Genomic DNA, 27191 nt, shown 5'->3' with positions numbered 1-27191 from the left:
GTGTGTGTGAGAGACTCAGAGAGCTTTCTGGAAGTTAAAGCGCCGTTTCGTTGGATATTGCAGAATTGCCCTCCACGCCACTCTCCACGTAGGACAGAGCCTGTGTTCCCTGACCCCACGCCCACATGCTGTGCCTCTTTGCCAGTCTTTTGAGGAAGTGGTTTCTCAAGGCAGTTTAGTTTGTATTTATCAGCTGAACACGGTGACTGATACCTGTAACCCCAACACTTTGGGAGATCCTGTTGTCCAGGAGTTGGAGACCAGCCTGGGTAACATGGCAAAACCCTGTCTTTACAAAAAGTACAAAAAGTAGCCGGGCATGGTGGCGTGCACCTGTAGTCTCAGCAACTCGGGAGGCTGAGGCAGGAGGATCACTGAGCCTGGGAGGTCGAGATTGCGGTCAGCTGTGATCGTACCACTGCACTCCAGCCTGGGTGACAGAGCGAGACTTTGTCTCAAAAAAAAAAATTGTGTTTCTCTCATGAGTGAAGGTTAATCACCTTTTCATATGTTTAAGAGCTGTTTGTTTTTACTTCATCTTTTGTCCATTTTTCTCTCTTTTTTTTCTTTTTTTTTGAGACAGAGTCTCTGTCTCCCAGGCTGGAGTACAATGGCGCAATCTCGACTCACTGCAACCTCCGCCTCTTGGGTTCAAGCAATTCTTCTGCCTCAGCCTCCTGAATAGCTGGGCCTACAGGCACGGATCACCGCACCTGACTACTTTTTGTATTTTTAGTAGAGATGGAGTTTCACCGTGTTGGCCAGACTGGTCTCGAACTCCTGACCTCGCTATCTGCCTGCCTTGGCCTACCGAAGTGCTGGGATTACAGACGTGAGCCACCACACCTGGCCTCTTGTCCATTTTTCTATTGGAATGTTTATCCATGGCAAGCAAATGAATCCTTCGTGATGTGTGTTGAAATGTTTTTTTCCACACATTATCATTTATGTCTGACTGCTTATGGAGGTTTTTGCCTTGCAAACATTTGTTTTTAACATAATGTATCTTCTCTTTTATTGTGTTCCGTGTCTCGCTGGGACAGACCTTGTTCAGTCCCAAGGTTATGAGTGCCCCTCCAGGCCCACCTTTGCTACATTCGTGCTTTCCCTGTTCTGCATTCAAATCTTTGGTCTAATTTGAATTTATTTTGGGAAGGTGTGAGGTATGGAGCCAGCCTTATCTTTTTCTAGGTAGCTTCCTAGATGTCCCAACGTGGTTGGTGGAGTGATTTATCTCATGCCCTCCTATTAAAATGCCTCTTACCACAATTGGGTCTGAGTCTGTTTTTGTACCTTCTCATGGCTCTGTTGTCTGTTCATGCACCATTAACATGCTTCGAACACGGCTGCTGCCCCATTGCGTTTGCGTGGCAGGGCTGGCGGGCTGGCCTCCCCCCATCAATCTGGCTTTTCAGGATTTTCCTGGCTATTTGGCTTGTTTATTTTTCCCTATAAACCTTAGATCCAGATTGTCTTGGTTCTTCTAAAATCTGTTGTTTTTCTTTTGAGGGAAATTACATTCAATTTGTAGATTTTCAAAGAGAGGATTGGTTTTCTCTCTCTCTCTGTATAAATGGTGGTAAAATAGACATAACACAATGTACCATCTTAACCATTTCTGAGTGTGGCATTTAGTGGCATTAAACACATTCACACTGTTCTGCAACCGTCACTACCATTCATCCCCAGAACGTTTGATCTTCCGCAACCGAAACTCCACACCCACGGAGCACTGACTCTCCAGAGCCTCTCCCCAGCCTGACACCCCCCAATCCACTTCCTGTCTCTGTGCATTTCACTCCTTTGGGGACTGCAGATAAGTGGAATCTCACAGTGTCTGTCTATTTATGACTTCCTCCTTTCACAGAGCAGAATGTCCTCTGGGTTCACCCAGGTTCTGGCGCCATAATGTCCTCTGGGTTCGCCCGGGTTTTGGTGACATAATGTCCTCCGGGTTCACCCGGGTTCTGGTGTCATATTGTCCTCTGGGTTCGCCCAGGTTCTGGCGCCATAACGTCCTCTGGGTTTGCCCAGGTTCTGGTGCCATAATGTCCTCTGGGTTCAACCAGGTTCTGGCGCCATATTGTCCTCCGGGTTCGCTCGGGTTCTGGTGTCATATTGTCTTCTGGGTTCACCCAGGTTCTGGCGCCATAATGTCCTCTGGGTTCTCCCGGGTTCTGGCGCCATAATGTCCTCTGGGTTCTCCCGGGTTCTGGTGACATAATGTCCTCTAGGTTCTCCTGGTTCTGGTGACATAATGTCCTCCGGGTTCTCCCAGGTTCTGGTGACATAATGTCCTCTGGGTTCTCCCAGGTTCTGGCGCCATAATGTCCTTTGGGTTTGCCCGGGTTCTGGCGACATAATGTCCTCCGGGTTCGCCCGGGTTCTGGCGACATAATGTCCTCCGGGTTCTCCCGGGTTCTGGTGACATAATGTCCTCCGGGTTCTCCCGGGTTCTGGTGACATAATGTCCTCCGGGTTCTCCCGGGTTCTGGTGACATAATGTCCTCCGGGTTCTCCCGGGTTCTGGTGACATAATGTCCTCCGGGTTCTCCCGGGTTCTGGTGACATAATGTCCTCCGGGTTCTCCCGGGTTCTGGTGACATAATGTCCTCCGGGTTCTCCCGGGTTCTGGTGACATAATGTCCTCCGGGTTCTCCCGGGTTCTGGTGACATAATGTCCTCCGGGTTCGCCCGGGTTCTGGTGTCATATTGTCCTCTGGGTGTGCAAATATCTCTTGGAGACCTTGCTTTTAGTTCTTTTAAGTATCCCCAGAAGTGGGATTGTGGGATCATATGGTAGTTCTATTTTTCATAGTTTGCGGAACCTCCATACTGTGTTTTATAGCAGTGGCACCATTTTACACCCCACCAACAGTGTACAAGGGTTCAGTTTCTCCCCATCCTCGCCAACACTTGTTGTTTTCTGAGTTTTTGATCATGGCCGTCCTAATGGGTGTGAAGGGGTCTCCCCTTGTGGTTTGGTTTGCATTTCCCCTGGTGATGACTGGGTTGAACATCTCTGCATGGGCTTATTAACCGGGGCTGAGCATGTCTGCATGGGCTTATGGCCGGGGCTAAGCATGTCTGCGTGGGTTTATTGACCAGGGCTGAGCATGTCTGCGTGGGCTTATGGCCGGGGCTGAGCATCTCTTCGTGGGCTTATTGACCGGGGCTGACATCTCTGCATGGGCTTATTGACCAGTGCTAAGCATGTCTGCGTGGGCTTATGGCCGGGGCTGAGCATCTCTTCGTGGGCTTATTGACCGGGGCTGACATCTCTGCATGGGCTTATTGACCAGTGCTAAGCATGTCTGCGTGGGCTTATGGCCGGGGCTGAGCATCTCTTCGTGGGCTTATTGACCGGGGCTCAGCATGTCTGCATGGGCTTATTGACCGGGGCTGAGCATGTCTGCATGGGTTTATTGACCGGGGCTGAGCATGTCTGCATGGGTTTATTGACCAGGGCTCAGCATGTCCGCGTGGGCTTATTGACCAGGGCTCAGCATGTCTGTGTGGGCTTATTGACCGGGGCTGAGCATGTCTGCATGGGCTTATTGACCAGTGCTCAGCATGTCTGCATGGGCTTATTGACCAGTGCTAAGCATGTCTGCGTGGGCTTATGGCCGGGGCTGAGCATCTCTTCGTGGGCTTATTGACCGGGGCTGACATCTCTGCATGGGCTTATTGACCGGGGCTGAGCATGTCTGCGTGGGTTTATTGACCGGAGCTCAGCATGTCTGCATGGGTTTATTGACCGGGGCTGAGCATGTCTGCATGGGCTTATTGACCGGGGCTGAGCATGTCTGCATGGGTTTATTGACCGGGGCTGAGCATGTCTGCATGGGTTTATTGACCGGGGCTGAGCATGTCCGCGTGGGCTTATTGACCGGGGCTCAGCATGTCTGCGTGGGCTTATTGACCGGGGCTCAGCATGTCTGCGTGGGCTTATTGACCAGGGCTGAGCATGTCTGCATGGGCTTATTGACCGGGGCTGAGCATGTCTGCATGGGCTTATTGACCGGGGCTGAGCATGTCTGCGTGGGTTTATTGACCGGAGCTCAGCATGTCCGCGTGGGCTTATTGACCAGGGCTCAGCATGTCTGTGTGGGCTTATTGACCGGGGCTCAACATGTCTGCGTGGGCTTATTGACCAGGGCTCAGCATGTCTGTGTGGGCTTATTGACCGGGGCTCAGCATGTCTGTGTGGGCTTATTGACCGGGGCTCAGCATGTCTGCGTGGGCTTATTGACCAGGGCTGAGCATGTCTGCATGGGCTTATTGACCGGGGCTGAGCATGTCTGCGTGGGCTTATTGACCAGGGCTCAGCATGTCTGTGTGGGCTTATTGACCAGGGCTGACATCTCTGCATGGGCTTATGACCGGGACTGAGCATCTCTGCATGGACTTACTGACTGGCGCTGAGCATCTCTGCGTGGGCTTATTGACTGGGGCTGGGCATATCTGCGTGTGCTTATTGACCGGGGCTGGGCATCTCTGCATGGACTTACTGACTGGCGCTGAGCATCTCTGCGTGGGCTTATTGACCGATTGGACGGGCACTTGGGTTGTTGCCACCTCTTGGCTGTGGTGAATGGTGCTGCTGTGGACATGGGTGTGCAAGCATCTGTTTGGGTTCCTGCTTTCAGCTGTTGGGATATATACCCAGAAGCTGGTTTGCTGGGTCACATGGTAGTTCTGTTTTGAATTTTTTGAGGTGCTGTTGCCCTGTTTTCCCTGGCCCCCTATGTGGCTGTGGTTTACCTTCCCCAACTGTGGGCACTGGAACCAGGCCAGAGCATTTGCCTGAGAATCCAGTGAGTCCAGAGCTCTGCTGCCAACCCCACCTCGCTCCGACAGCCCGGTGCCCCTGGTCCCCCGGCCAGGGGACTAATGTAAATGACGAGTTGATAGATGCAGCAAACCAACATGGCACATGTATGCATATGTAACAAACCTGCACATTGTGCACATGTACCCTAGAACTTAAAGTATAATAACAAAAAAAAAGGAGGGATCATAATAATAGTCACCAATAGTTACGGGTTCTTAGTACCTGCCAGACTGGAGACAGGTGTAGGGAGCCAGGAACCAGCCCTCCACAGGCTGGTGTGTAGGGATTGAGTCAGGTGTGGCCAGGAGGCACCGGGCAGGTTACTGTCCCTTATGAAGCGTGGCTGTGGCCACCATTAACGTGGGGGTGCCAGGGGATTCGCCCGACGCTCTCTGCCCTTGCTCCTCCCTGGATGAATCCTGACATGCCTGCTAGGCTCCCATCTCTGCTACCCGCACCAGTCCCAGCCACCGCCCTCTCGCCTCTGCCTGGCCATGGTTTCCTAACTGGTATTTCCACTTCAGGCCTCTTCCAGCCATTGGACAGGGTGCCCCACGCTGTGCTTGGAATGGGACCACGTGCCTTACCACAGCCTCTCTGCTCCCACCAGCTCCTTTCTGGTTTGTTTTGGCAAAAGCGCCCTACATGTGCTGCTCCCTTGTCCTGGCGTGCCCTTCCTCTGCAGGCCGCGACCCGTCCTTCATGCCCTCAGCCTGTGGTGCCACGGCTCTTCCTCTGAGCACCTTCCTGGGCTGGTGCTGGGGCCATGGGGTGTCTTCTCCACAGTTAGGGCAGCACTCCCAGCTCCATGGGTTTGTTGGCCTCGCCTCCTCTGTATCATTGCACTGAGGGTCCTGTCGGGTGCGCAGTAGGTGCTCATTAAACACTTGGTGCCTGGCTTGGTCATTGTGGTTCCTGGACGTGCAGTACTGCAGCTCTAAGGTGCACTGCCTGCTCCTTGTTCTTGTTCCCTAGTCCCTACTGGATGGCGAGCTGCCCCTTGGCAAGCCCATCCAGCCTGCAGCCTGCAGCCAAAACACGTGCTTCTCTGGTTTTCTATTAGGGCCGCCTGTGCTCTCAGGCCTGTCAGGAGACTCTTCTGTAGGACTGGACTATCAGAGCACCCCAGCTGGCAGGTGGTTACCTGGGCAATACGTGTGAAGTGGACCTTACCGATTTTTGATCTTGCTTCTAAAATATTTTGGGCCGGGCGCGGTGGCTCACACCTGTAATTCCAGTACTTTGGGAGGCAGAGGTGGGTGGATCACCTGAGGTCGGGAGTTGGAGACCAGCTTGGCCAACATGGCGAAACCCCGTCTCTACTAAAAATACAAAAATTATCTGTGTGTGGTGGCGGGTGCCCATAATCCCAGCTATTTGGGAGGCAGAGGCAGAAGAATTGCTTGAACCCGGGAGGCGGAAGTTGCAGTGAGCCAAGATCGCACCACTGCACTGCAGCCTGGGCGATAAGACCGAAACTCTGTCTCGAAATGTGTGTGTGTGTGTGTGTATTATTATTATTATTTTTCCTGGCCAGCTGTGGTGGTTCATGCCTATAATCCCAGCACTTTGGGAGGCTGAGGTGGAAGGATAGTTTTAAATCAGGAGTTTGAGACCAGCCTGAGCAACATAGTGAAACTCCATCTTTACTAAAAATTTTAAAAATATTAGCTGGGCAGGACTGGGCGCAGGGGTTCATGCCTGTAATCCCAGCACTTTGGGAGGCCGAGGCGGGCGGATCATGAGGTCAGGAGATCAAGACCATCCTGGCTAACAGGGTGAAACCGTCTCTACTAAAAATACCAAAAATGATCCGGGTGTGATGGCGGGCGCCTGTAGTCCCAGCTACTCAGGAGGCTGAGGCAGGAGAATGGCGTGAACCCAGGAGGTTGAGCTTGCAGTGAGCCGAGATGGTGCCACTGTACTCCAGCCTGGGCCACAGTGTGAGACTCCGTCTCAAAAAAAAAAAAAAAGCTGGGCAGTGGCACGTTCCTGTAGTACCAGCTACCCCAGAAGCTGCGTTGGGAGGCCACAGTGACCTAGGATTGTGCCATTGCACTCCATCCTGGATGAAAGAATAAGACCTTATCTCTAAAAAAAACAAAAAAACCCAAAAAGCCCAAAACATTTTTATTTTTGTTTCTTGGCCCTTGGGTTTTGCAGCACAGGTATACATTGCAGACTGCTGAGTGGCGTTGGTTCCTGTCTGGGCCGGCTTGGCCTCAGGCGATCCTGTTGCCCTCCGAGCAGGAGCCTGGGCTCTTCTCCTGGCTGTGTGCTTCCTTGAACACAGAAGGTGTTCTGCAGCCTGCTGTGTGGGGTAGTCCTGTGTTGGGCTTGTACATATCCCAGGGCTTGGTCCATGTGGGAGACTCTTGGTAGACCTGGCGGAGCCCTTTGACCTCAGCTGGGCCACATTTAAACAATAGAAGTTGACGGAAGGGAAGGTAGCCTTTTGGAGGTACACAAAGGCTCTTTTCACTGGAGGAGCTACTTAAGGCCACGTGGGTTTACTTCTGTACTAGATTTGCCCAGGGACCCAGGAACTTCTTTTTTTTTTTTTTTTTTTTGAGACGGAGTCTCACTCTGTCACCCAGGCTGGGGTGCAGTGGCCGGATCTCAGCTCACTGCAAGCTCCGCCTCCCGGGTTTATGCCATTCTCCTGCCTCAGCCTCCCGAGTAGCTGGGACTATAGGCGCCTGCCACCTCGCCCGGCTAGTTTTTGTATTTTTAGTAGAGACGGGGTTTCACTGTGTTAGCCAGGATGGTCTCGATATCCTGACGTGATCCGCCCGTCTCGGCCTCCCAAAGTGCTGGGATTACAGGCTTGAGCCACCGTGCCTGGCCCAGGAACTTCTTTAAAATCCACCTGACTCACCCGTTCATTTGCTGCTAGTTCTTTGGTGCCAGGCCACGTGCTGGGCCTCAGGGACACGGCATGCTGATGGTCAGAGAGGCCCATGCACACACTGGATCCCACGTTGTGGAGTGGGAGTGCTTTGGGGACGTGGAACAGCAGAGCAGGGCCTGCAGAGCACCCCATGGGGAGGGCCGTGGCGCCCCAGGCAGGAGGCGGTGCTTGGGGCTGGTTTCACAGTCTTCTTCACTGTGTTGTTGTTTGTCCTGGGACGGTAAGAGGCACCTCTCTGAAACCTGAGGGGCAGCCCGGTTGCTGGGGACGGGGCCTACACTGGTGGCTATTGTGAGTTGGTTCGCCTTCCAGCACCCCCGAATGTGGCGCCCTCCTTGCTGGCTCCTCTGCCTTGGGTGGGACCTGGGATGGTGCGGAGAAGTCCCCGGGCTACAGCCCAGGTTGGATAAGAGGGTGGATGGTGGCACGTGGGATCCTTCACCAAGCTTCTTCTGCCCCCAGGAGCTTGGAGACTGTCCAGGCTGCCCCGGCTTGGCCAGGGACCACGCCTTGTTCCTCACCCTTCCCTTAAGAGGACTGGATGGTGGCAAGGCCCACACACGAACGTGTGATGCGCGGGCCACTTCAAGGAGCACCTGCGTGCCTGGTGAGGGCTGCGGTTCCTTCTGGTCTGCCCTGTCACTGACGTGGGTTAGTGGGGACAGGGGCTTCTGTGAGCGTTCTCGTTCTGCCAGGCATCTGTGGACCCCGGACAGAGACGGTCAGCGACAGCCCACGGACCACACGCCACCCACTGCCCAGTTTCTGCCTGTTTTGTAAATGAGGTCTGATTTGCACACAGCCGTGCCCGTTTGCACCACAGCAGAGTTGGGAAGTTATAGAGGCCGCGTGGCCTGCTGGGCTGAAGGCGTTCACCGCCCGGCCTCTCACAGATGGGGCTTGTTGAACCCCGCCTAGGAGCTGCTCCCTGTGCCTTCATGATGTTGCAGCCTCTGATGCAGAAACACGTTTGGGGAACAGCCTGCTTTCAGACAGCTTTCAGCCTGTGGGAAACTGGGCAAGGGCTGTGGCAAGAAGACATGGCGAATCCGGGGAATCCAGAAGGGGCTTCCTTTCGGCCGTCTCATTGGCTGGATATTCCCAAGCCCTGGTTGCTAAGAGGGATGGAGAGAGTTGGAAAAAGACTGTTTCCACTAGAAATGCATCCCTCAATGTGTTTCCTGTGGCTTAGTTAATCTGCTTCTACAACACAGTGGTTTTTGCTTGCCTACCTGCGCCTAAACTTAGCTTTCTTGCCAGCTTTGTTTTCTTTAAATAAATATCTGTGCAGGCCGGGCGCGATGGCTCACACCTGTAATCCCAGCGCTTTGGGTGGCAGAGGCGGGGGGATCAGTTGAGGTCAGGAGTTGGAGACCAGCCTGACCAACATGGTGAAACCTTGACTCTACTAAAAATACAAAAAATTAGCCGGGCGTAGTGGCAGGCGCCTGTAGTCCCAGCTACTCGGGAGGCTGAGGCAGGAGAATCATTTGAACCCGGGAGGAGGCGGTTGCAGTAAGCCAGGATCATGCCATTGCACTCTAGCCTGGGCAACAAGAGTGAAGCTCCATCTCAAAAAAAAATTAAATAAAAAGTAAACATCTGTGCAGTCACTCTGCCAGGGTCCCCATTCAGGCTTCTAGGCAGAGGGGCCTGTGAGCTGTCATACAGTGTGATGGATGGATTAATAGAGGCATATGCTAGGGAGGGTGGGGTGACTGGTACTGAGCTGCTTCTGGGGCTGTCCTGGGGTTCAAGCAAGCTCAGGCTGTGGAGTCCAGTGGAGTCAGTTCGTGCTCCTGTTGTGCCACTTCTCTCTCACCCTGCCTCCCTGAACCTCAGTTTACCCATTTGTCAGTTGGCTTAGTAAATGCTTCTTCCTTTCAACATTGTGACTGGGGTGGGGGAGATGAACGCTGCTGGGAGCTTGTCACTCTTGTCCTTTCATCCTGGTTTGTACCCTCTGAGAGCTTATTGGGCAGAGGCTGCCTTTCTGAGGTGTGGATGGAACTATTGGTGGCATTATTTTTATTTATTTATTTTTAGAGACAGGGTCTCGGCTGGGTGTGGTGGCTCATGCCTGTAATCCCAGCACTTTGGGATGCCGAGGTGGGTGGATCACGAGGTCAGGAGATCGAGACCATCCTAGCTAACATGGTGAAACTCCATCTTTACTAAAAAAAAAAAAAAGAAATTAGCTGGCATGGTGTCGGGCGCCTGTAGTACCCGCTACTCAGGAGGCTGAGGCAGGAGAATGGTGTGAACCCGGGAGGCGGAGCTTGCAGTGAGCCGAGATTGCGCCACTGCACACTCCAGCCTGGGAGACAGAGCGAGACTCTGTCTCAAGAAAAAAGAAAAAAAAAAAAAAGAAGAAGAGACAGGGTCTCGCTCTGTTGCCCAGGCTGGAGTGCAGTGGTACAGTCGTAGCTCATTGCAGCCTTGAACTCGTGGCTCAAGTGACCCTCCTACCTCAGCCTTCTGAGAAGCTGAGACTACAGGTGCACACCACCACGCCTGGCTAATTTATCTTTTATTTTTTGTAGAGGCAGGGTCTTGCTGTGTTGTCTGGGCTGGTCTTGAACTCCTGGGCTCAAGCGATTCTCCTGCATTGGACTCCCAGAGTACTGGGATTTCAGGCGTGAGCCACTGAGGCTGGCTGATGGTACTGTTGTTATTGTGACTGTTATGGTGCTTTCCTCACCATGGATGCTGTGCTGCGGACCTAGATTTGGATGACGTCCTTGGCCTGTTGGAGGAAGGCCCTCTCTCCTTGGTGTCAGGAGTTGGTGGTATTGAGCAGGCTCGGGTGTGTGGGAGGCCTGGGGGAAGTGAGGGCACAGTGCTGAGTCCTGAGAACAGCCTGTAGCAGGTGCTGCCAGCCCTCATCTGCCTGGGACTTCCTCTTAAGGCCCAAGCTGGTGTAAGCCTGGACTGTGGCCCGGGTCCCCTGAAGATGGGCTCCTGAGCTCACACCTGTGCTCTGATGCCCCTGCTAACCTCCACCTAAAGACCTGGAAACTGAGGGTTAGGACTGGCTTGACCTGGGCAGCCTGGCGCAAGGAACCTTACTCTCAAGCCTTTAGGGCTGATGCAGGGATGGGAGCAGAGGGTGTGGGCCTGCTTTGTCTACAGCTGGGGCAAGGACAAGCCGTGGTGGCCAATGGGCGGCCGAAGGCTGCTGCGCCTTCTCTGATGCAGTCTCCTGCTTCTCGGGGCCCCCAGGCTGAACCGCTGTTTGTGTTCTGGGTGCCGTGGTCCTCTCCTGTGGCTGCCCACAGCCCCTGCTCACCCACAGGCCCTTCCTGCCCCTCCCGTGGACTCCGGGCTTGGGTTCCTGCTCGGGAGCTCGTAGTGACTAGCGGCGTCTTGGGATGGTCTCAGAACTTCTTGCCCTGGCTCCCACACCCACAAGACAGTGCTGCCTCCCCAGCGCCCGTGGTTATGCAGTGGTGATGTGTGGGGCGTGAGAGCAGCATTTGTGGAACACTTTTTTGGAGAGCAGGGCTGTGTTTTTGCTGTTGTTACCGCTGCTGGCTGGGCAGGTTGCTGAATCTTTCCGGCACTGTTTCAAGTCGTCCTCTAACAGTCCTGAGCAGGGGCCTCTGTCTGAGGTCATATAGCTGTGGCCAGCTTGGGCCTGGCTTCTGGCTGCCGTGACCCACTGCATGACTGTGCTCGAGATGATCCAGTGGATAGTGGGACACATGCCCACTCTTCCAGGCTCTCCAGCCCCGGTGGTACTTCAGGCGACTGGAGCAGATGTGGATCAACCCCAGCCGGTGCTGGAGGCACAGAGGGCCAGGAGACAACCCCCAGCCCTGCACAGGCGAGTGTTCCCTGTGTCCCCGAGCCGCTGTCGCTGTGGTATGTGGTGGCCATGGGTTCCCCAGGCAGGTTGATGTGATTGAAAGTAGAGAGTGACTTGGGCTGGGTGGCAGGTTACCCAGTGGCTGGGAAGGCCATCTCGGACAGAGGGCATCGCTTGGGCAGCATCCTGGAGGCCAGGGAGGGGCCTCCATGGTGTGGAGGGCAGGGTGCCAGGATGGGGCTAGAGGTTAGTCTGCTGGCCCTGAGTCAGAGATGGACCCACCCCACCCCGAGGCTTCAGTGCTGCCATACACACCCCCTCCTGCCTCGGAGGCGGCCTGCCTGGCTTGCTGCTTCCTGCTTCCCAGGCTCTTTGACCCCTTGGGGCTTCTCAGGAACTCTCATTTTGCATTTAGACCTCACCTTCTATTTCACGCATCTGTCCCAAGCCTGCTGGGAGGGAGGCGGGTGAGGGGAGGCTGCGGCTCTTCACAGAGCCCTGTGCCCTCATGGCCATCAGGGCCGCGGCCGCAGCAGTGTGAGAGGAGGGATCTGGAGGCAGCTCACACGAGTTCCCAGGAGCTGATTGCTGGGTTTTCAGGAATTCTGTGAGTTGGCCATTAATAAAAATGAAAGTACATAAACTTGCAGTTAGATTAATTATGTTGAAAGCAAAGGCATTGAATACTCGAACCCCATCGCTTCTGAATTATTTGATTGCATTTTACCATTGCGTGTGCTGCCGAGGTTCCCTGGGCCTGCCGCATGTGTGGCAGAAACTGTGTGCGATGACGGCCGCTGGTGGGGCGGGAGTGTGTGCACCAAGCGCGGGGTGCTGCCGCCACTCAGGGCCTCGCTTCTCCTTGTGTTGTAGACTTACCAAAGTGATGAGGAAAGTGTTAACGTGCAGATGAAGCTAAAATTTGTGTGATGTCTGTAGCGGTTCGTTATGAATGGCGTAAAAGCCTTGTGAAAATATTCTGCCATTGGAAAGCAGCTACCTCGTTCAGCAAGGACATTTCCCGTGTCGTAGACTCACAGGTGACGTTCCCCTGCATGTCTCCTTTCCACCTTTGTTGTGGTTTGTAAACGGAAACAGAAACACCAGCCAGCATCCGTGTGGTGCTCATTGGTGGTGGCTGCCAGGGGCCAACCGTGGAGACAGGATTTGAGCACACATTCATGAAAGCATTCTGTGAGAGTCAGTTGTCTGTCCAGAATTTACACTTCATGAGTAGCGCACATTTCATGATTATTTGCAGATACGTGCCGCAGGTAGTCAACATGGGGCATGTGCCTGTGCATGTAGGTTCCCCCGTGTGAAGGTTCCCCCGTGTGTAGGTTCCTCTGTGCATATAGGTTCCCCCGTGTGTAGGTTCCCCTGTGCGTGTAGGTTCCCCCGTGTGTAGATTCCCCTGTGCGTGTAGGTTCCCCTGTGTGTAGGTTCCTCTGTGCATGTAGGTGCCCCTGTGTGGGTTCCCCTGTGCTTGTAGGTTCCCCCATGTGTAGGTTCCCCTGTGTGTGTAGGTTCCCCTGTGTGTAGGTTCCCCTGTGCGTGTAGGTTCCCCCATGTGTAGGTTCCCCTGTGTGTGTAGGTTCCCCCGTGTGTAGGTTCCCCTGTGCGTGTAGGTTCCCTTGTGCGTGTGGGTTCTCCTGTGTGTGTAGGTTCTTAAGCATTAACCAGCTCCTTCCTCCCCAGGCCTGGGCAGGATCCCATCGCACAGAGGAGGAAGTGGAGGCTCATGTAGTCGTCTCCTGGCCCTCCCAGTCTTCCTGACTATCTCTCCTGGGCCACGCTGGCAAGGGGTCCCAGAGCGGGCCGTACACTGTGCTGGCATTAGCACCCCAGGGTGTGCTTAGCCCCGGGCCCGCTCCCTGGCTCCCCGGGTGGCTTTCCTGTCACAGTGCAGAAGGCTCAGCTCCCCACACGGGGTTCCAGCCTGACCCTCGTATGACTCAAGCCTGAAGATATTTTGCCAAAGGAAGGAATTCAAGTTTCTTCCTGGAGAAACATCCCAGATCACTGAAGGCTTAGAGTTAAAGTTTTTATGTGTTCGTGGACGCTGTGCTTTGGCAGGGCCCAAGGCAGAGTCCATGGGTGTCCCTTTCTCTTGAGGCCTCTGGCAAAGGAAAGAAGCTGAGCTTTAGCTGGTGACGGGGGGCCCAGGCTGGTGGGGACCCCCCAGCTGTGGCATCTGGGCTGCCTTCGTGCGTCGGTCCCTCACTCTCTGAACAAGTGTCTGTCACTGCCCACCACATGCTAAGCTCTGCAGAGGGAGACTCGGGCACCTGCAGCTTGAGTCCACCTGAGCATCACTGGCAGAACCAAGCTTCCAGAGGCTTAGCCAGACACAGCCCCTGTCCTGGGGGAGCACCAGGCGGGTTGTAACCGAGCAGGGCTGGAGGCACAAGCGCTCAACAAGGAAGCCATCAGGACAATCCAAGGACCCCACGTCAAACCAAACAGGCTGGTGGAGTGACAGCGGGCGGTGCCTGGGGAATGGGGTCAGAGTCAAACATGTCTGGCCCTGCAGTGGGGACAGAGGCGGAGGTCGGAGGGTTCCAAAGGGGGTCAGCAGAGCTGCAGCCAAGCCTCGAGGAGCCAGAGCTGATGAGGGTGTCGGTGGAGCAGCTGCGTGGACCCGGGTGCACGGAAGCCCCTGGAGAGGTTCTGCAGAGGTGCTGCAGGGGAGATTTCCCCTTTGAAGGCCTCACCATGCTTGCCATGTGGAGAAGGCTTTGGGAAGCACGCGGCTGCCTGGACCAGGCTGGAGTGGTCAGCAGACGAGAGGCACGCGGCCTCCTGGACCGGGCTAGGGGGGTGGGGAGAGGGGAGGCACGCGGCCTCCTGGACCAGGCTAGGGGGTTGGGGAGAGGGGAGGCACGCGGCTGCCTGGACCAGGCTGGGGTGTTGGGGATAGGGGAGGCACGCGGCTGCCTGGACCAGGCTGGGGTGTTGGGGATAGGGGAGGCACGCGGCTGCCTGGACCAGGCTGGGGTGTTGGGGATAGGGGAGGCACGCGGCTGCCTGGACCAGGCTGGGGTGTTGGGGATAGGGGAGGCACGCGGCTGCCTGGGCCAGGCTGGGGTGTTGGGGAGAGGGGAGGCACGCGGCTGCCTGGGCCAGGCTGGGGTGTTGGGGAGAGGGGAGGCACGCGGCTGCCTGGGCCAGGCTGGGGTGTTGGGGATAGGGGAGGCACGCGGCTGCCTGGGCCAGGCTGGGGTGTTGGGGAGAGGGGAGGCACGCGGCTGCCTGGGCCAGGCTGGGGTGGTGGGGAGAGGGGAGGCACGCGGCTGCCTGGGCCAGGCTGGGGTGTTGGGGAGAGGGGAGGCACGCGGCTGCCTGGACCAGGCTGGGGTGTTGGGGGTAGGGGAGGCACGCGGCTGCCTGGACCAGGCTGGGGGGATGGGGAGAGGTGGACAGATGTGCAGCCCCGTCGGGAGGTGGGCGGCCGGCACGTGCTGCAGGTTGGCAGTGAAGTGAGGAAGAGGCTATCAAGGGCTCTTGAGGGTTTCAGCCAGGCAGCTGGTGGACACGGTGCCATCCAATCAGAGTGCCCCTTGAGACCTGAGCCTGTGCCAGGTATGGCATAGTTGAGATACTAGTGAGCTGTCCAGCTCGGAGCCTGCAGGGAGGCCAGGTCAGGGGGCAGAGGGTTGAGAGCAGCTGAACACCCACATATGGATGTCAGCATTCGAGGCTGCCTGACTGTGCCCAGCGGGCAGGACTGAGGCCTGAATCTAGGGAGGGGATGAGACTCGTGGGCAAGCCTTGAGTTTGGGGCAACACACGTCATCCGATGTCAGCTGACCCCTTGAGGCTGATGTTGGAACCCTAGTGGCCAAGGCCGGGCAGGGGCCGGAAGCGCAGGATCTGCAGTCTCAGGACCCCAGAGGGGTCCAGGGAGCTGCGTGTGTGCTCGGGTCCTTGGGCCTCTCTTTGCATCAGGAGTTAGGGAGGTGCAAGTGTGTGGCTGTAAGCATGGGGACACTGGGGTGGATGTTTTTGTTTTGTTCTTAGAGACAAGGTCTGGCTCTCACCCAGGTTGGAGTGCGGTGGTACGATCGTGGTTCACTGCAGCCTCAAACTCCCAGGTTCCCAGGCGATCCTCCTGCCTCAGCCTTCTGAGCAACTGGGACTATAGGCACGCACCACCGCGCTGGCTGGTGTTCTTATTTCACTTTTTGTGCCACTGTGTTGCCCACCTCAGCCTCTCAAAGTGCTGGGATTACAGGCCTGAGTCCCAGTGCCTGGCTGGCGTTGGGGTATTGGTAGAACCAGGCCTTCTTTGCTGGCCCCCGTCCCCGGTCCTCCTGTTCACTCTGCAAAGCCTTGGCATCTGCCGGTTGCCCCATCCTCACATCTTCTCCAGCTGTCCAGGTTGACTGTCCAGCTGCTGGTCTAACCTCCATCCCAGGCTCTTCTGACAGTGAGGTTTAGGGGCTACCTTCCCCAGGGGACTGAGACTTGGAGGAGGGCCAGGCGGGGGCTGGAGCCCATGCAGTGGGGGCGGGGGTGGTGTGCCTGTTTTGTTCAACATCTGTGAGTCCTCCAGGGACGTTGCTTAGGAGGGCTGGCGGCTGTGGGAAAGCGGATGCTGTTTATCCCAGGATCAGTGGGAGAGCCGCCAGATAATAAGGGGATGAAGGGCGCGCTGGCAGCTGGGCCCTGATGTGGAGGTCACTATGATCCAGGGACCCAGAACTTAGAGAGGAACTTTAGCAGGGGAGATGGTGTGAGGGAGACACAGCTCAGGGCAAGCGCCAGAGACCAGGAACCACTTTTTTTTTTTTTTTTTTTTTCCGAATTTTGGGCTGGGGAGGGGGAAATAAAGTCCTTTGTGGTTTCCAAGTCCAGGGTTCTCTAGACACTGTCGCCTTTGTGTGACCAGAAGCAATTCAGCGGTTTCCAGAGCAGCATGCTTTTGTGTTCCAGGGCTGGCTGGCCCAATTCCGTCCTGCTTGCAGAGAGGGCCGGGAGCCTGGCCGGGCGCTGCCCTGAGCCTGGGGGATCCTGGGAGAGCCTGGACAGCCATGGTGAGCCCTGCTGCCCTGCTCTGCTGCACAGGACTGGGGTCCTCCAGGCTCCAGGGCAGCAGGCACCACCCTCTCTGTGCCTGCTGGTGTTAGGCGGCTTGGAGACTGTGGTTCCTGGTCCTCACAGTACATCCTGGTTCTGGGCCAGGATCTGGAGGAGCCACAGTGCAAGAGTGTTTCTGGATGTATCTGAGACGGATGGAGGTAGGGGCAGGGGGCAGGGGGCAGGGGGACATGGTAGGTCTCATCTTAGTGGAAGCTCCAGCCTTGGGAAAAGCTGCCACTCTCTGGGGCAGTGGTCCCGGGTACCATGTGCTCTTCGGAGCCATCTCGATCTTGAAAGGCAGGCTCTCTCCCAAGGCCGGTGCAGGCCGACCCACTGGGAGAGCACCTGCACAGCCCGGGGTGGAGGGTCCGGTGAGGAAGGGCGGAGGCCTCCTGAGAACCTGGTGTCGTCAAGGGGGCGGCAAGAGAAGGAGCCTCTCAGAACCTGATAGGTCGGGGGGAAAGGAGGCCAGTCTGAGAGGGCCACATGGCTCGGAGTCGCAGGGGCCCTGGGCTGCCGGGGGTGGGCCTGTAGGTGCAGGTGGAGGGGCCGGTTCTGGGGAGAGTGGCTGGGCTGCAGGCTGAGGAGCTGGGCTTCCTCCAGGGGCCGTGGACCGTGGGCAGCTGGAAGTAGGGAGGGCAGGGGCCGTCCGGTGGGGGATGTGCGGTTGCAGCGCGCGGGATGGAAGGTGCAGGTGAGACGCAGGTGGGCAGCATGGGGAGACCCGGGTCTGGCCTGAGGTGCAGCCTGGAGCTGTGGTCAATGTGTAGACGGGCCTTGGTTTTTGCATCTGTAAGTTGGGGGTGTGCTGGGTAACAGCATCCTCCCCCAAAATTCATGTCCCCCTGGTACCTTTGGACCCCACCTTACTTGGAAATGGTTCTTTGCAGATGTCATTGAGATGAAGTCACCCTGGTGTAGAGTGGAGCACTCTTCAACACAGTGCGGGGGCTGCGCATGTGGCTGTGGAGGACACCCCCAGCCCGGCACAGGCACAGGCTGGAAGCGTAGCCCGGGGCCATCCCTGGCGGTGTGTCGTGGAGGGCCCGTCCCTGGCAGTGTGTCGTGACATGTGTCATGACATGGAGTTTGATTCTTAACTGACTGAAGCTTGAAAAGTCTGTCTTTTTGGTGGACCCAGGGAGTTGGGTGAGGAGGGTGGTGAGGTCAGTGGGGCTGAGAGCAGAGTCCTCTAGGACCCTGATGTGTGGATGCCCTCCCCAAGGGCCGCTGTGAGCCATCCAGCAGGAGGATCCTGGGTTTGGGGCTGAGCCGGTGGTTGGGAGAGCGGACTGAAGAGTAGCCGGACACTGTGGCAGGGCACGCGTTGCATTCTGATGGTGACAGGCGGGACACTCAGGGCTTTTGTCCCCTCTCTCAGTGCCTCATTTGCTTGCCTGAGGTGATTGGGAAGGCTGGAATTAGAGCCTCCCAGACAAGGGGGCCGTCCTCTGCCAAGAGCTCTGTGCGTGTCCGAGCGTGGCCCCCGTTTTCCTTGGGTGGAGGCCAGCTCGGTGCCTTACCCAGGGCCTTTGGGCCTCAGCGCCCGGGTTGCCCGCCCCCTCCCTCTCAGCTGTGCTCCCAGGAGGAGGACTCACTGGGCTTTTTGAAAATGGAAGGAAGTAAGTTTTACATTGCTACACTTACCCTAGCCTGTTCATCCTTCCTTTTTAAACATTAAAAAGCAGTAAAAATGGTGGTTACCAGGGGCTTGGGGAGGGCATGGGAGTTCCTGTTCAGTGAGCAGAGTTTCAGTTAGACAAGATGAGTCTGGAGGCAGCTGTGCAGCATGACAGATGTAATTTATGCCACGGAGCTGCACACTAAAAACTGGTGAAGTTGGGCCGGGTGCGGTGGCTCACACCTGTAATCCCAGCACTTTGGGAGGCTGAGGCGGGTGGATCATGAGGTCAGGAGATCGAGACCATCCTGGCTAACACAGTGAAACACCGTCTCTACTAAATATACAAAAAACTAGCCGGGCGTGGTGGCGGCGCCTGTGGTCCCAGCTGCTCGGGAGGCTGAGGCAGGAGAATGGCGGGAACCCGGGAGGCGGAGCTTGCAGTGAGCTGAGATCCGGCCACTGCACTCCAGCCTGGGCGACAGAGCGAGACTCCGTCTCTTAAAAAAAAAAAAAAAACAAAACTGGTGAAGTTGGTAAGATTTATTTTATGTGTGTTTTACCATAATCAAAAACTATTGTGGGAAAAGAAGTAATAGGCATTTTAGGAGATTTGGAGAGAGAATTGTTAGTGACCACCATAAGCCCATACTCCTGACGCCTGGCCCCAGAGCGCCCCAGTCTCTTCACACACCTGTTTGCTATAACAGCGGCCACGGGAGGGTCCCGTTTTTAGTTACCTTTGTCCCTTCACAAGGACAGGGTCCTGTGTGGGTCTGCCAGGGTGTTTCAGGACCCCCTGCCCTGCTGGTCTTGATGGATGGTGTGTGATGTGCTTCCCCCGCCAGGCCTCCGCTTCTTGAGCTTGGTCCTAGGGTCCCTGTACTGAGGTGCGGATTTGCCGGTTCAGGGGGCGTCTGTGTGCTTGCTCTGTCACATTCCGCAGTCCAGGTTAGCTTTTGTTTCCTTTCTTTTTTTTTTTTTTTTTGAGATGGTGTCTTGCTCTGTCGCCCAGGCTGGAGTGCAGTGGCGCGATCTTTGCTCACTGCAAGCTCCGCCTCCCAGGTTCAAGCAATTCTCCTGCCTCAGCCTCCCCAGTAGCTGGGACTACAGGTCCAACTAATTTTTTTGTATTTTTAGTAGAGACAGGGTTTCACTGTGTTAACCAGGATGATCTTGATCTCCTGACCTCATGATCCACCCACCTCGGCCTCCCAAAGTGCTGGGATTATAGGCGTGAGCCACCGCCGGCCTAGTTTCCTTTCTAGTGAGCTTGAAGGTTTTCACACATTAAGAGGTGGTCTTGGCCGGGCGCGGTGGCTCAAGCCTGTAATCCCAGCACTTTGGGAGGCCGAGACGGGCGGATCACGAGGTCAGGAGATCGAGACCATCCTGGCTAATATGGTGAAACCCCGTCTCTACTAAAAAATACAAAAAACTAGCTGGGCGAGGTGGTGGGCGCCTGTAGTCCCAGCTACTCGGGAGGCTGAGGCAGGAGAATGGCGTAAACCCGGGAGGCGGAGCTTGCAGTGAGCTGAGATCCGGCCACTGCACTCCAGCCTGGGCGACAAAGCGAGACTCCGTCTCAAAAAAAAAAAAAAAAAAAAAGAGGTGGTCTTGTCATTTTTCCTACGTTGACTACGTTGTCAGGCTGCCTTTTTTTTTTTTTTTAACGAAGTCTTGCTCTGTCGCCCAGGCTGGAGCGCAGTGGCGCCATCTCAGACCACTGCAACCTCCACCTCCTGGGTTCAAGCCATTCTCCTCTCTTATCCTCCTGAGTAGCTAGGCTTATAGGCGCACATCACCTTGCTAGCTAATTTTTGTATTTCTAGCAGAGACGGGGTTTCACCATGTCGACCAGGCTGGTTTCGAACTCCTGACCTCAAGTGATCCACTCGCCTCGGCCTCACAAAATGCTGGGATTACAGGTGCGAGCCACTGCACCTGGCCTAGTCAAGCAGTCCTGTAACATGGATATTAATCCTTTATCTATTATATTTGCTACTTATATTCCTTGTTTTATAGCATATTTTGAAATTTTTTACTGTTTTACAAGTGAGAGCTTTTTACTTTTGCCTGGTTGCCTGTTAGATTTTTTTACTTTGTGGCTTTTTTCTCAGTTTCTTAATATAGACTACCATCTTCTTCTCTCTAGGGATTTGATAGCTACTAAGTTCCCTTTCTTTTTTCTTTCTTTTTTTTTTTTTTTTGTGACAGAGTCTCACTCTGTTGCCCAGGCTGGAGTACAATGGTGCGATCTTGGCTCACTGCAGCCTCCACCTCCTGGGTTCAGGCGAATCCTCTGCCTCAGCCTCCTGAGTAGCTGGGACTACAGGCGCCCACCACCACGCCTGGCTAATGTTTGTATTTTTAGTAGACACGGGGTTTCACCATATTGGCCAGATGGTCTCGATCTCCTGACCTCGTGATCCACCTGCCTCAGCCTCCCAAAGTACTGGGATTACAGGCATGAGCCACTGCACCCAGCTGTTCTCTTTTCTTTTGGTTTGTGTGTTTTTAAGTTTACTGAACCTTTAGTCCTTCTGCAATTTGTAGCTCCTATATTGGAAACTTTTCCAAATGGCTGACTTTTGCCCCCCCAACCTGGGCTATGAGCAGCGGTTGCTACCTCCCCATCACCCACAGCCCCCTCCTGGGGTCCTCCCAGCTTCCAGGGGGCGCTGGGCAGCAGGACAGTTCCCCGTAGAACCTGTGTCCTGTGGGTTTTGCAGCAGGGATACTCAAGCATCCCAGAAGTGCTTCCCCTCCCCTCACATGCCGGGAGCCTCCGCGGCTCTGTGGCTCAGAGCGGGTTCTGGTGCGTTCTACATCTTCGGTCCTCACTGTGAGTGAGATTTCTTGCCACAAACTGTGATGCCGAGTAGAGCGGAGGAGGCTTGGGAGGCAGGGCGGGCACATCAGGGCTGGACCTGACCTTGCTGTCAGTGCTTCCCTGCCATGCTGCCCGCCCCAAGCAGGAAGTTCGGGAAATGCCCCCGCCAGGGATCACTCCCCGCCCATCTCTCCTGGCGCCTGACCCAGTCGCCCTGTCTTCTTGAATTCCCGGATACCTTTGCCTTACTGGTAACCTTACTGGTATGCCTTACTGAAAAGGTTCAGAGGCAAAAAATTCAGCTCAGAAAACTGGTCCGTGGCAGGACAGGCTTTCAGCCCAGGCGTGCGCAGAGCAGGCCTCCCACGGGGACCCAGGCGCCTTGCACAAGTTGGGGATGGGGTTTTGGGAGAGGCATCCAGGCCGTGGAGCTGCGTGCCGTCCTCTCCCTGCCTAGCTGGTCCCTCCTGTGGGCCACTGACCCTGGCCCCCAGGTTTTAGGGGGTGCCTTGGTGTTGCTGGCCAGTTGGGGCAGTGATGTGGGGAGCAACATCCCATGGCATATCCGCCCTTTGGCACCCGGTGTGTGTGAATTACAGGTGTCCTCACGCAGCACACAGTGACTCGCACCTCAATGTGACCTGGCCTCTGTGTTGATTGGAGTGGGAGGCAGGCATGGGGGCTGGGACAGGAGGCACAGCTGGCTGCGGGTGCCTGGGCCTGCTGTGTCTGGGAGGGCTTCTGGGAGGTGGTGCGATCGGAATGTGTCTCAGAGTACAAACCTGGTTGCGTGGCGAGTAGGAACATGCTTTAGGCAGAGGGAGCAGTGTGGGCGGAGTCCTGGGAGCTGGGGCCAGGTGGAGCAGGCAAGAGGGACATGAGGCCAAGTTCCCTCGGTCCAGCAGAGAGTCAACCAAGGCATCCCTAGCACACACATCTGCTGGTTTCCAGGCGTGGCTGCTGTCCTGGCGCTGTGCTGGCTGCCGTCCTGGCGGTGTGTGTGGCCGTCGCGTTGACCACGTTCTTGATGGTTCGTTAGGCAACTTTTCAGCATGGCTGGCCCTCCTTCCCAATTCCAGAGCAGCATTCTTCCCTTGTGCCTGCACACCGCCCCGCTGAGCCGGGCTGAGAACCCTGGCTTCCTTCTGCCTGCTGGAAGCCGGGGGTCTTGCTTGGTGGGAGGCAAGGACGCAGCTCAGTGCTGACCAGGCTGGGCTGGGTGGGGTGGCCGAGGACCCCACCTGGTGGGTGCAGGGCGAGGGTCTCTGGGTGGGGGTTTCTTTGGAAAGCTGGACTAGTCGTGCCCTGCGTGTGGGAGCTGGGTCGTGGGGCTTGGAGGTGTGTGTGGGAGGGACGGTGGCGAGCGGAGAGTGACCATGCCCCTCTCTTGCAGGGAGCCCGAGCGTCATGTTAGGGTGAAGCAGAGGAGCTCAGTGCTGAACATGCTAAGGAGGTTGGACAAAATCAGGTTCAGAGGTCACAAGAGAGATGACTTCCTCGATCTAGCGGAGTCTCCAAATGCCTCGGACACCGAATGCAGCGACGAGATCCCCCTGAAGGTGCCGCGGACCTCGCCCCGGGACAGCGAGGAGCTGAGGGACCCTGTGAGTACCTGTCCTCGTCCCCCGGTGTGGGCTGGGGTGCCGTCCCCGTCCTCTGTGGCCGGGCTGCGCGTGAACTCAGACAGATTCGTGTCCTGCCCGTGCTGGTCAGAGACGGACTGGGCCTGACTCTCCACTCACCTGCCCCCGACCCCTGCAGACCTCATGGGGCCGGGGTGCTGCCAGGCCGAGCCTTCTGTGTTCCCAGGTCTGATCAGCAACTGCACTGGTTTTCCTCACTGGCTTTTCTGGGTAGGTGGCAGATTTCTCACGCACTTGTGACATGGAAGCCTCGGCCTGGCCCTGGGAGCGTTGACATGCGGATGCAGCAGGGCGCGCACTGTCTGGAAGCCGCTGGTGCCTGGCTTGTCTTCTGGTCAAGCCGAGGTGCACGTTCCAGCCCCCAAAGCTGGCTGAGCCCAGGCTGGGCCCTCGTCAGCCACGCGGAGTCAGGACTGGGCCTGTGGCCGGCTGGGGGGACAGCAAATACCCATGGAGCACCTCAGTTAGGCCCTGGGGCCTGGGTGGGAGCCAGGCGGGAGCCAGGCAGGATTGGGCCCTGCCTTGCGGAAACTTGCATTTGGTGGGGGGCGGGTCGGGTCCTGTAGCATGGTGGGCTGGGTTCCCTGCGGCCCCTCCTCTGGCCCAGCGTGGCCTCTAGCACCTCCCGGTGTGCACCCACCATGTCCGGCTGGTTTCCTCTCCCATCCCCTGAGCCAGGTCTTCTTTCCCGGTGTGGCCTGGGAGCGCCGGCCTCCCCTGGCTCCTCGCGTTGCTAATGCTTTATAGCAGGACAGTGACTATGCGTTGCTCTCAGCAGGAATGAATAATTTACTGCTGCTGCTGCTCTTTCGACGCTGCCCAATCAGCAGAGGCGGCCGCTTGGCTTCCTGGGGCGTCACCACAGAGCACGGAGCGCCCAGCCTGCGGGATTGGCCGTCCCTGGGCAAAGGTCGTGGTTGGTCCTGGGAGTGGACCGGGACCCCGGCGGGGTGTCTGCCCTTGTGTGGGTTATGTGGCAGAATGACAGGGGCCTGCCCTCACCAGAGAGCTGTGTCTCATCTACCTCTGGCTGGGGCTGGCACGGAGGGCGTGGGCCACGATTCTCCGATGGTGGTCTTTGTGCTGAGTGGTGGGTGTCTCGGAAACAAAAATCTCCCTCCCCACACACACATGGTTCCAAGCTCAACAGGGAGGGGTGACAGGGATCCCACGCAAAGGCCGGAGTGGGGCTGTTTCCCCAGCTCCCTCTCCGCCGTCGGTCTTTCCTGCTCCAGGCGCTGTCTAGGTAGCGGCCCTCCCGCCTGAGGCACCCTGTGAGTACCTGTCCTCGTCCCCCGGTGTGGGCTGGGGTTTCATCCCTGTCCTCTGGCCGGGCCAAGCGTGGACTCAGGCAGATTCGTGTCCTGCCCAGGCTGGTCAGAGACCGACTGAGAGTGTGCATGGTGTCTGAGGGGCGGGTGGGGCTGGCATGGGAGGAGTGGGTGGTGCAGAGGGTCTCCAGGGCCTGGCCTCCGGGGATCCTCCCCAGCCATTGACCAGCCGTGAGGCCTTGGCGGGCCACACAGTCTAGCAGTACCCGCCCATGGCGTTTTGGTGCAGGTCACAGCTACTGTCATGGAAGAACATGGGAACTGGCACCTGGTGCTGCCCCTCCCTGGGATGGTCCAACAGCCAGCCTGGCCAAGGGCCTCCTGCCAGGGGTGGTCTCTGCGTAGAGCTGCTAGCATAGTGGGACTGGGCTGCCGGAAGGTTCTGGTACCAGTGCCAGGGCCTTGTGCTGTGTGGCAGGCCGGGGCTTTGGTGTTGGTGGAAGGCGAGGTTTGCACAGGAGGTGACTCTGGAGGTGCGGTGCCTCCAGGACCAGGCCTGGCTTCTGTGGCTATCAGGGGAACATTGGTCCAGCCCTGGGGCTCCTGTTGAGGTGAGGAATTGGGAGAACTCGTGGGTGTTTATTCTGGGACTGTGATTTGGTGTCCCGTGTTTGGATGGCTTTGCTTGCCAAGGCTGTTATCGGGGGAGAGCCTTTCCCTGGGGTTGCCGTGGTCCTGGACATGCCGTGGTGGGTGAGCTGGAGGGCTGGAGTGAGGGGTCAGGTGCAGGGTTGCAGGTGTTGGTCTGGTTGGATCAGCAGGAGGTAGGGCTGCAGGATTGTGAGGGTCTTCACCTGGGGCAGAATATCTGGATTTGGGGGGCATCAGGGAGCCCCTGTGGGGGAGGGTCACTGTCAGAGCTGGCTGCTCCAGGGTGATTGTCTGGGGAGTAGCCTGGAGAATGTGCCTCCTGGGGGTGGCAGAGGGTATGGTGCTGGTGGAGTTGCTGGGGTCACAGGAGAGGCAGGCCGTGGTCTCGACCAGCTCTGGTGGGCAGGTGGTGGTCCACGAGGCATAAGGAGTCTTGAGGGGGCATGTTGAGTTGAGAGGGAGCCCGCCGAGGAGGGTCACATGCTGCAGAGGCCAGGGCAAGGTCAGCCTGTGGACTGGGGCCCCCCTTCCTCAAGGCTATGAGGGGCTGCAGGGAGAAACCACCGCAGGGACTCGGCTGTCCGGAATCCCAGGAGATTCCCAGTGTGGGCAAGCAGGGCCCTGCTTGGGGCATCATGCTGAATGGAGGTCAGGCGCTGACCGCCAAGACCAGGCTGAGCCCCTTAGCTGTTTAACCTGGACCTGAGCCTCAGTGTCCTCAGCTTTTAAGGGGGACGGCAGTCTCGTCCACCCCCAGGCCTGCTTTAAGGATTCAGTGAGATACTAAGTGAAACGTGCATGGCTGGCATCTTGCTTGTGGTTAGCTTGCAGGGAGCTGTAATTATTAATGACCGTGAAATATTGATTCGCTAAACCCTCCTCCCAGTTCCAGGGCTCCTTTGCAAGGCCTCATTCCTGTAGCATGTAGACGCTGCTCCGGGCCAGGCTCACGAGGCTCCCCGGGTGGGGGGCTGTGCAGCGTTGCCCTGCTCCTTCAAGCCCTCCTCTCATCAGCCTTCTTCGGACATGCAGCCTCCCAGAAACATCCTGAGATCTGGTCTCAGGTACAGAGACCTTGGGGGTTGGTTTTATAACAGCTTGATCGAGATGTTCCCGCCCAGTATCCAGTTCACCCACTAAAAGTGTGCGACTCAGGGATTTCTGTTAGTCGTGTATTCATAATGCTGTGCGACCTAAATTACTACAGTTTTAGAAGGTTTTTAGCACCTGAGAGAGACCCCATTCCTTCAGCAGTCACTCCCATTTCCCTTGGCCCCCAGCCCCGCCAGCCGCCAGCCTGCTTTCTGTCTGTGGATTTGCCCGTTTGGGACATCTCATATAACACGTGGCCTCGCGTGTCTCTTCTTTGCTTGCATAAGGGACTCGAGGTTCATCCATGCTGCAGTGTGCATTGGTGCCGCCTGCTTTTTTATGGCTGAACCTGTTTAGTCATATGGTCCAGCCACATTTTCTTTTTCTTTTTTCTTTTCTTTTTTTTTTTTTTTTTTGAGACAGAGTCTCACTCTGTCACCCAGGCTGGAGTGTAGTGGTGTGATCTCGGCTCACTGCAACCTCCACCTCCCAGGTTCAAACGATTCTCGTACCTCAGCCTCCCGAGTAGCTGAGCTGAGACTACAGGCACACACCACCATGTCCAGCTAATATTTTGTATTTTTAGTAGAGATGGGATTTCGCCATGTTGCCCAGGCTGGTCTTGAACTCCTGAGCTCAGGCAATCCACCCGCCTCGGCCTCCTAAAGTGCTGGGATTACAGGCGTGAGCCACCATGCCCTGCCTGTTGTCTTTATTCATTGATCTGTTGTGGGCACCTGGGCGGTTCCCACTCTTGGACTGTGATGATTAAGGCTGAATGCCTGTGATTGAGTTTTTTTTTTTTTGTTTTTTTTTTTTTTTTTTTTTTTTTTTTTGAGACGGAGTCTCACTCTGTCGCCCGGGCTGGAGTGCAGTGGCTGGATCTCCGCTCACTGCAAGCTCCGCCTCCCAGGTTTACGCCATTCTCCTGCCTTAGCCTCCCGAGTAGCTGGGACTACAGGCGCCCGCCACCTCGCCCGGCTAGTTTTTTTGTATTTTTTTTAGTAGACACGGGGTTTCACTGTGTTAGCCAGGATGGATGTGATTGAGTTTTTGTGTGCACGTGTTTCCACACGGTCTCGCTGGGCCATGCAGGGACCCGAGGTTTCCCTTTTCCAGGATCCACCGTATTCTCCCGTGCAGCTGTGCCATCCTCTGTGCCCACCGGTAGGGTCTGAGGGTTTCCCTGGAGGGGCAGATTCAGACAGGAGCCCGTCCTGCAACCTGGGGTGCTCTGACCGCCTCTCCCAATGCTCCAGGAGCTCTTCCGTGGGGGACCCCAAACAGCCTCACTCTTGGCAGCGGCTCAGGATTTCGCCCCGGAATGTTGTCCCTTCAGCGAATCTGTCCCCACTGAGGGATCGCAGGTGCTTGTGGCTCTTAGCGTCCATCACTCCTGGCAGCCTGGTGCCCACGTGGGCTGCGACACCCTTGGTGGAAGTGCT

At 56.5% G+C, this 27191-nt stretch overlaps 1 protein-coding gene across 24 annotated transcripts in view; it reads left to right on the top strand.

The window, feature by feature from the left end:
- The window catches only part of GRAMD4 (GRAM domain containing 4), a 153626-nt gene that overhangs the window by 27515 nt on the left and 98920 nt on the right, over window positions 1-27191 (top strand). For 19 of the 24 annotated variants that reach the window (XM_065521721.2, XM_045364224.3, XM_065521715.2 and 16 more), the window contains exon 2: window positions 22483-22693. In XM_065521721.2, the coding sequence (XP_065377793.1) occupies window positions 22483-22693 (211 nt within the window). Of the gene's footprint in view, window positions 1-16501; window positions 16794-22482; window positions 22694-27191 lie in introns of those variants that run through there. The other 5 variants (XM_065521711.2, XM_074003504.1, XM_065521717.2 and 2 more) reach the window with 2 other exon arrangements.

The sequence above is a fragment of the Macaca fascicularis genome, chromosome 10 (genome assembly GCF_037993035.2).
Source record: "Macaca fascicularis isolate 582-1 chromosome 10, T2T-MFA8v1.1".
In the NCBI taxonomy this organism is placed as follows: domain Eukaryota; kingdom Metazoa; phylum Chordata; class Mammalia; order Primates; family Cercopithecidae; genus Macaca; species Macaca fascicularis.
Note: the sequence above shows the minus strand (reverse complement) of the source record. Positions and strands in the feature narration are given on the sequence as shown.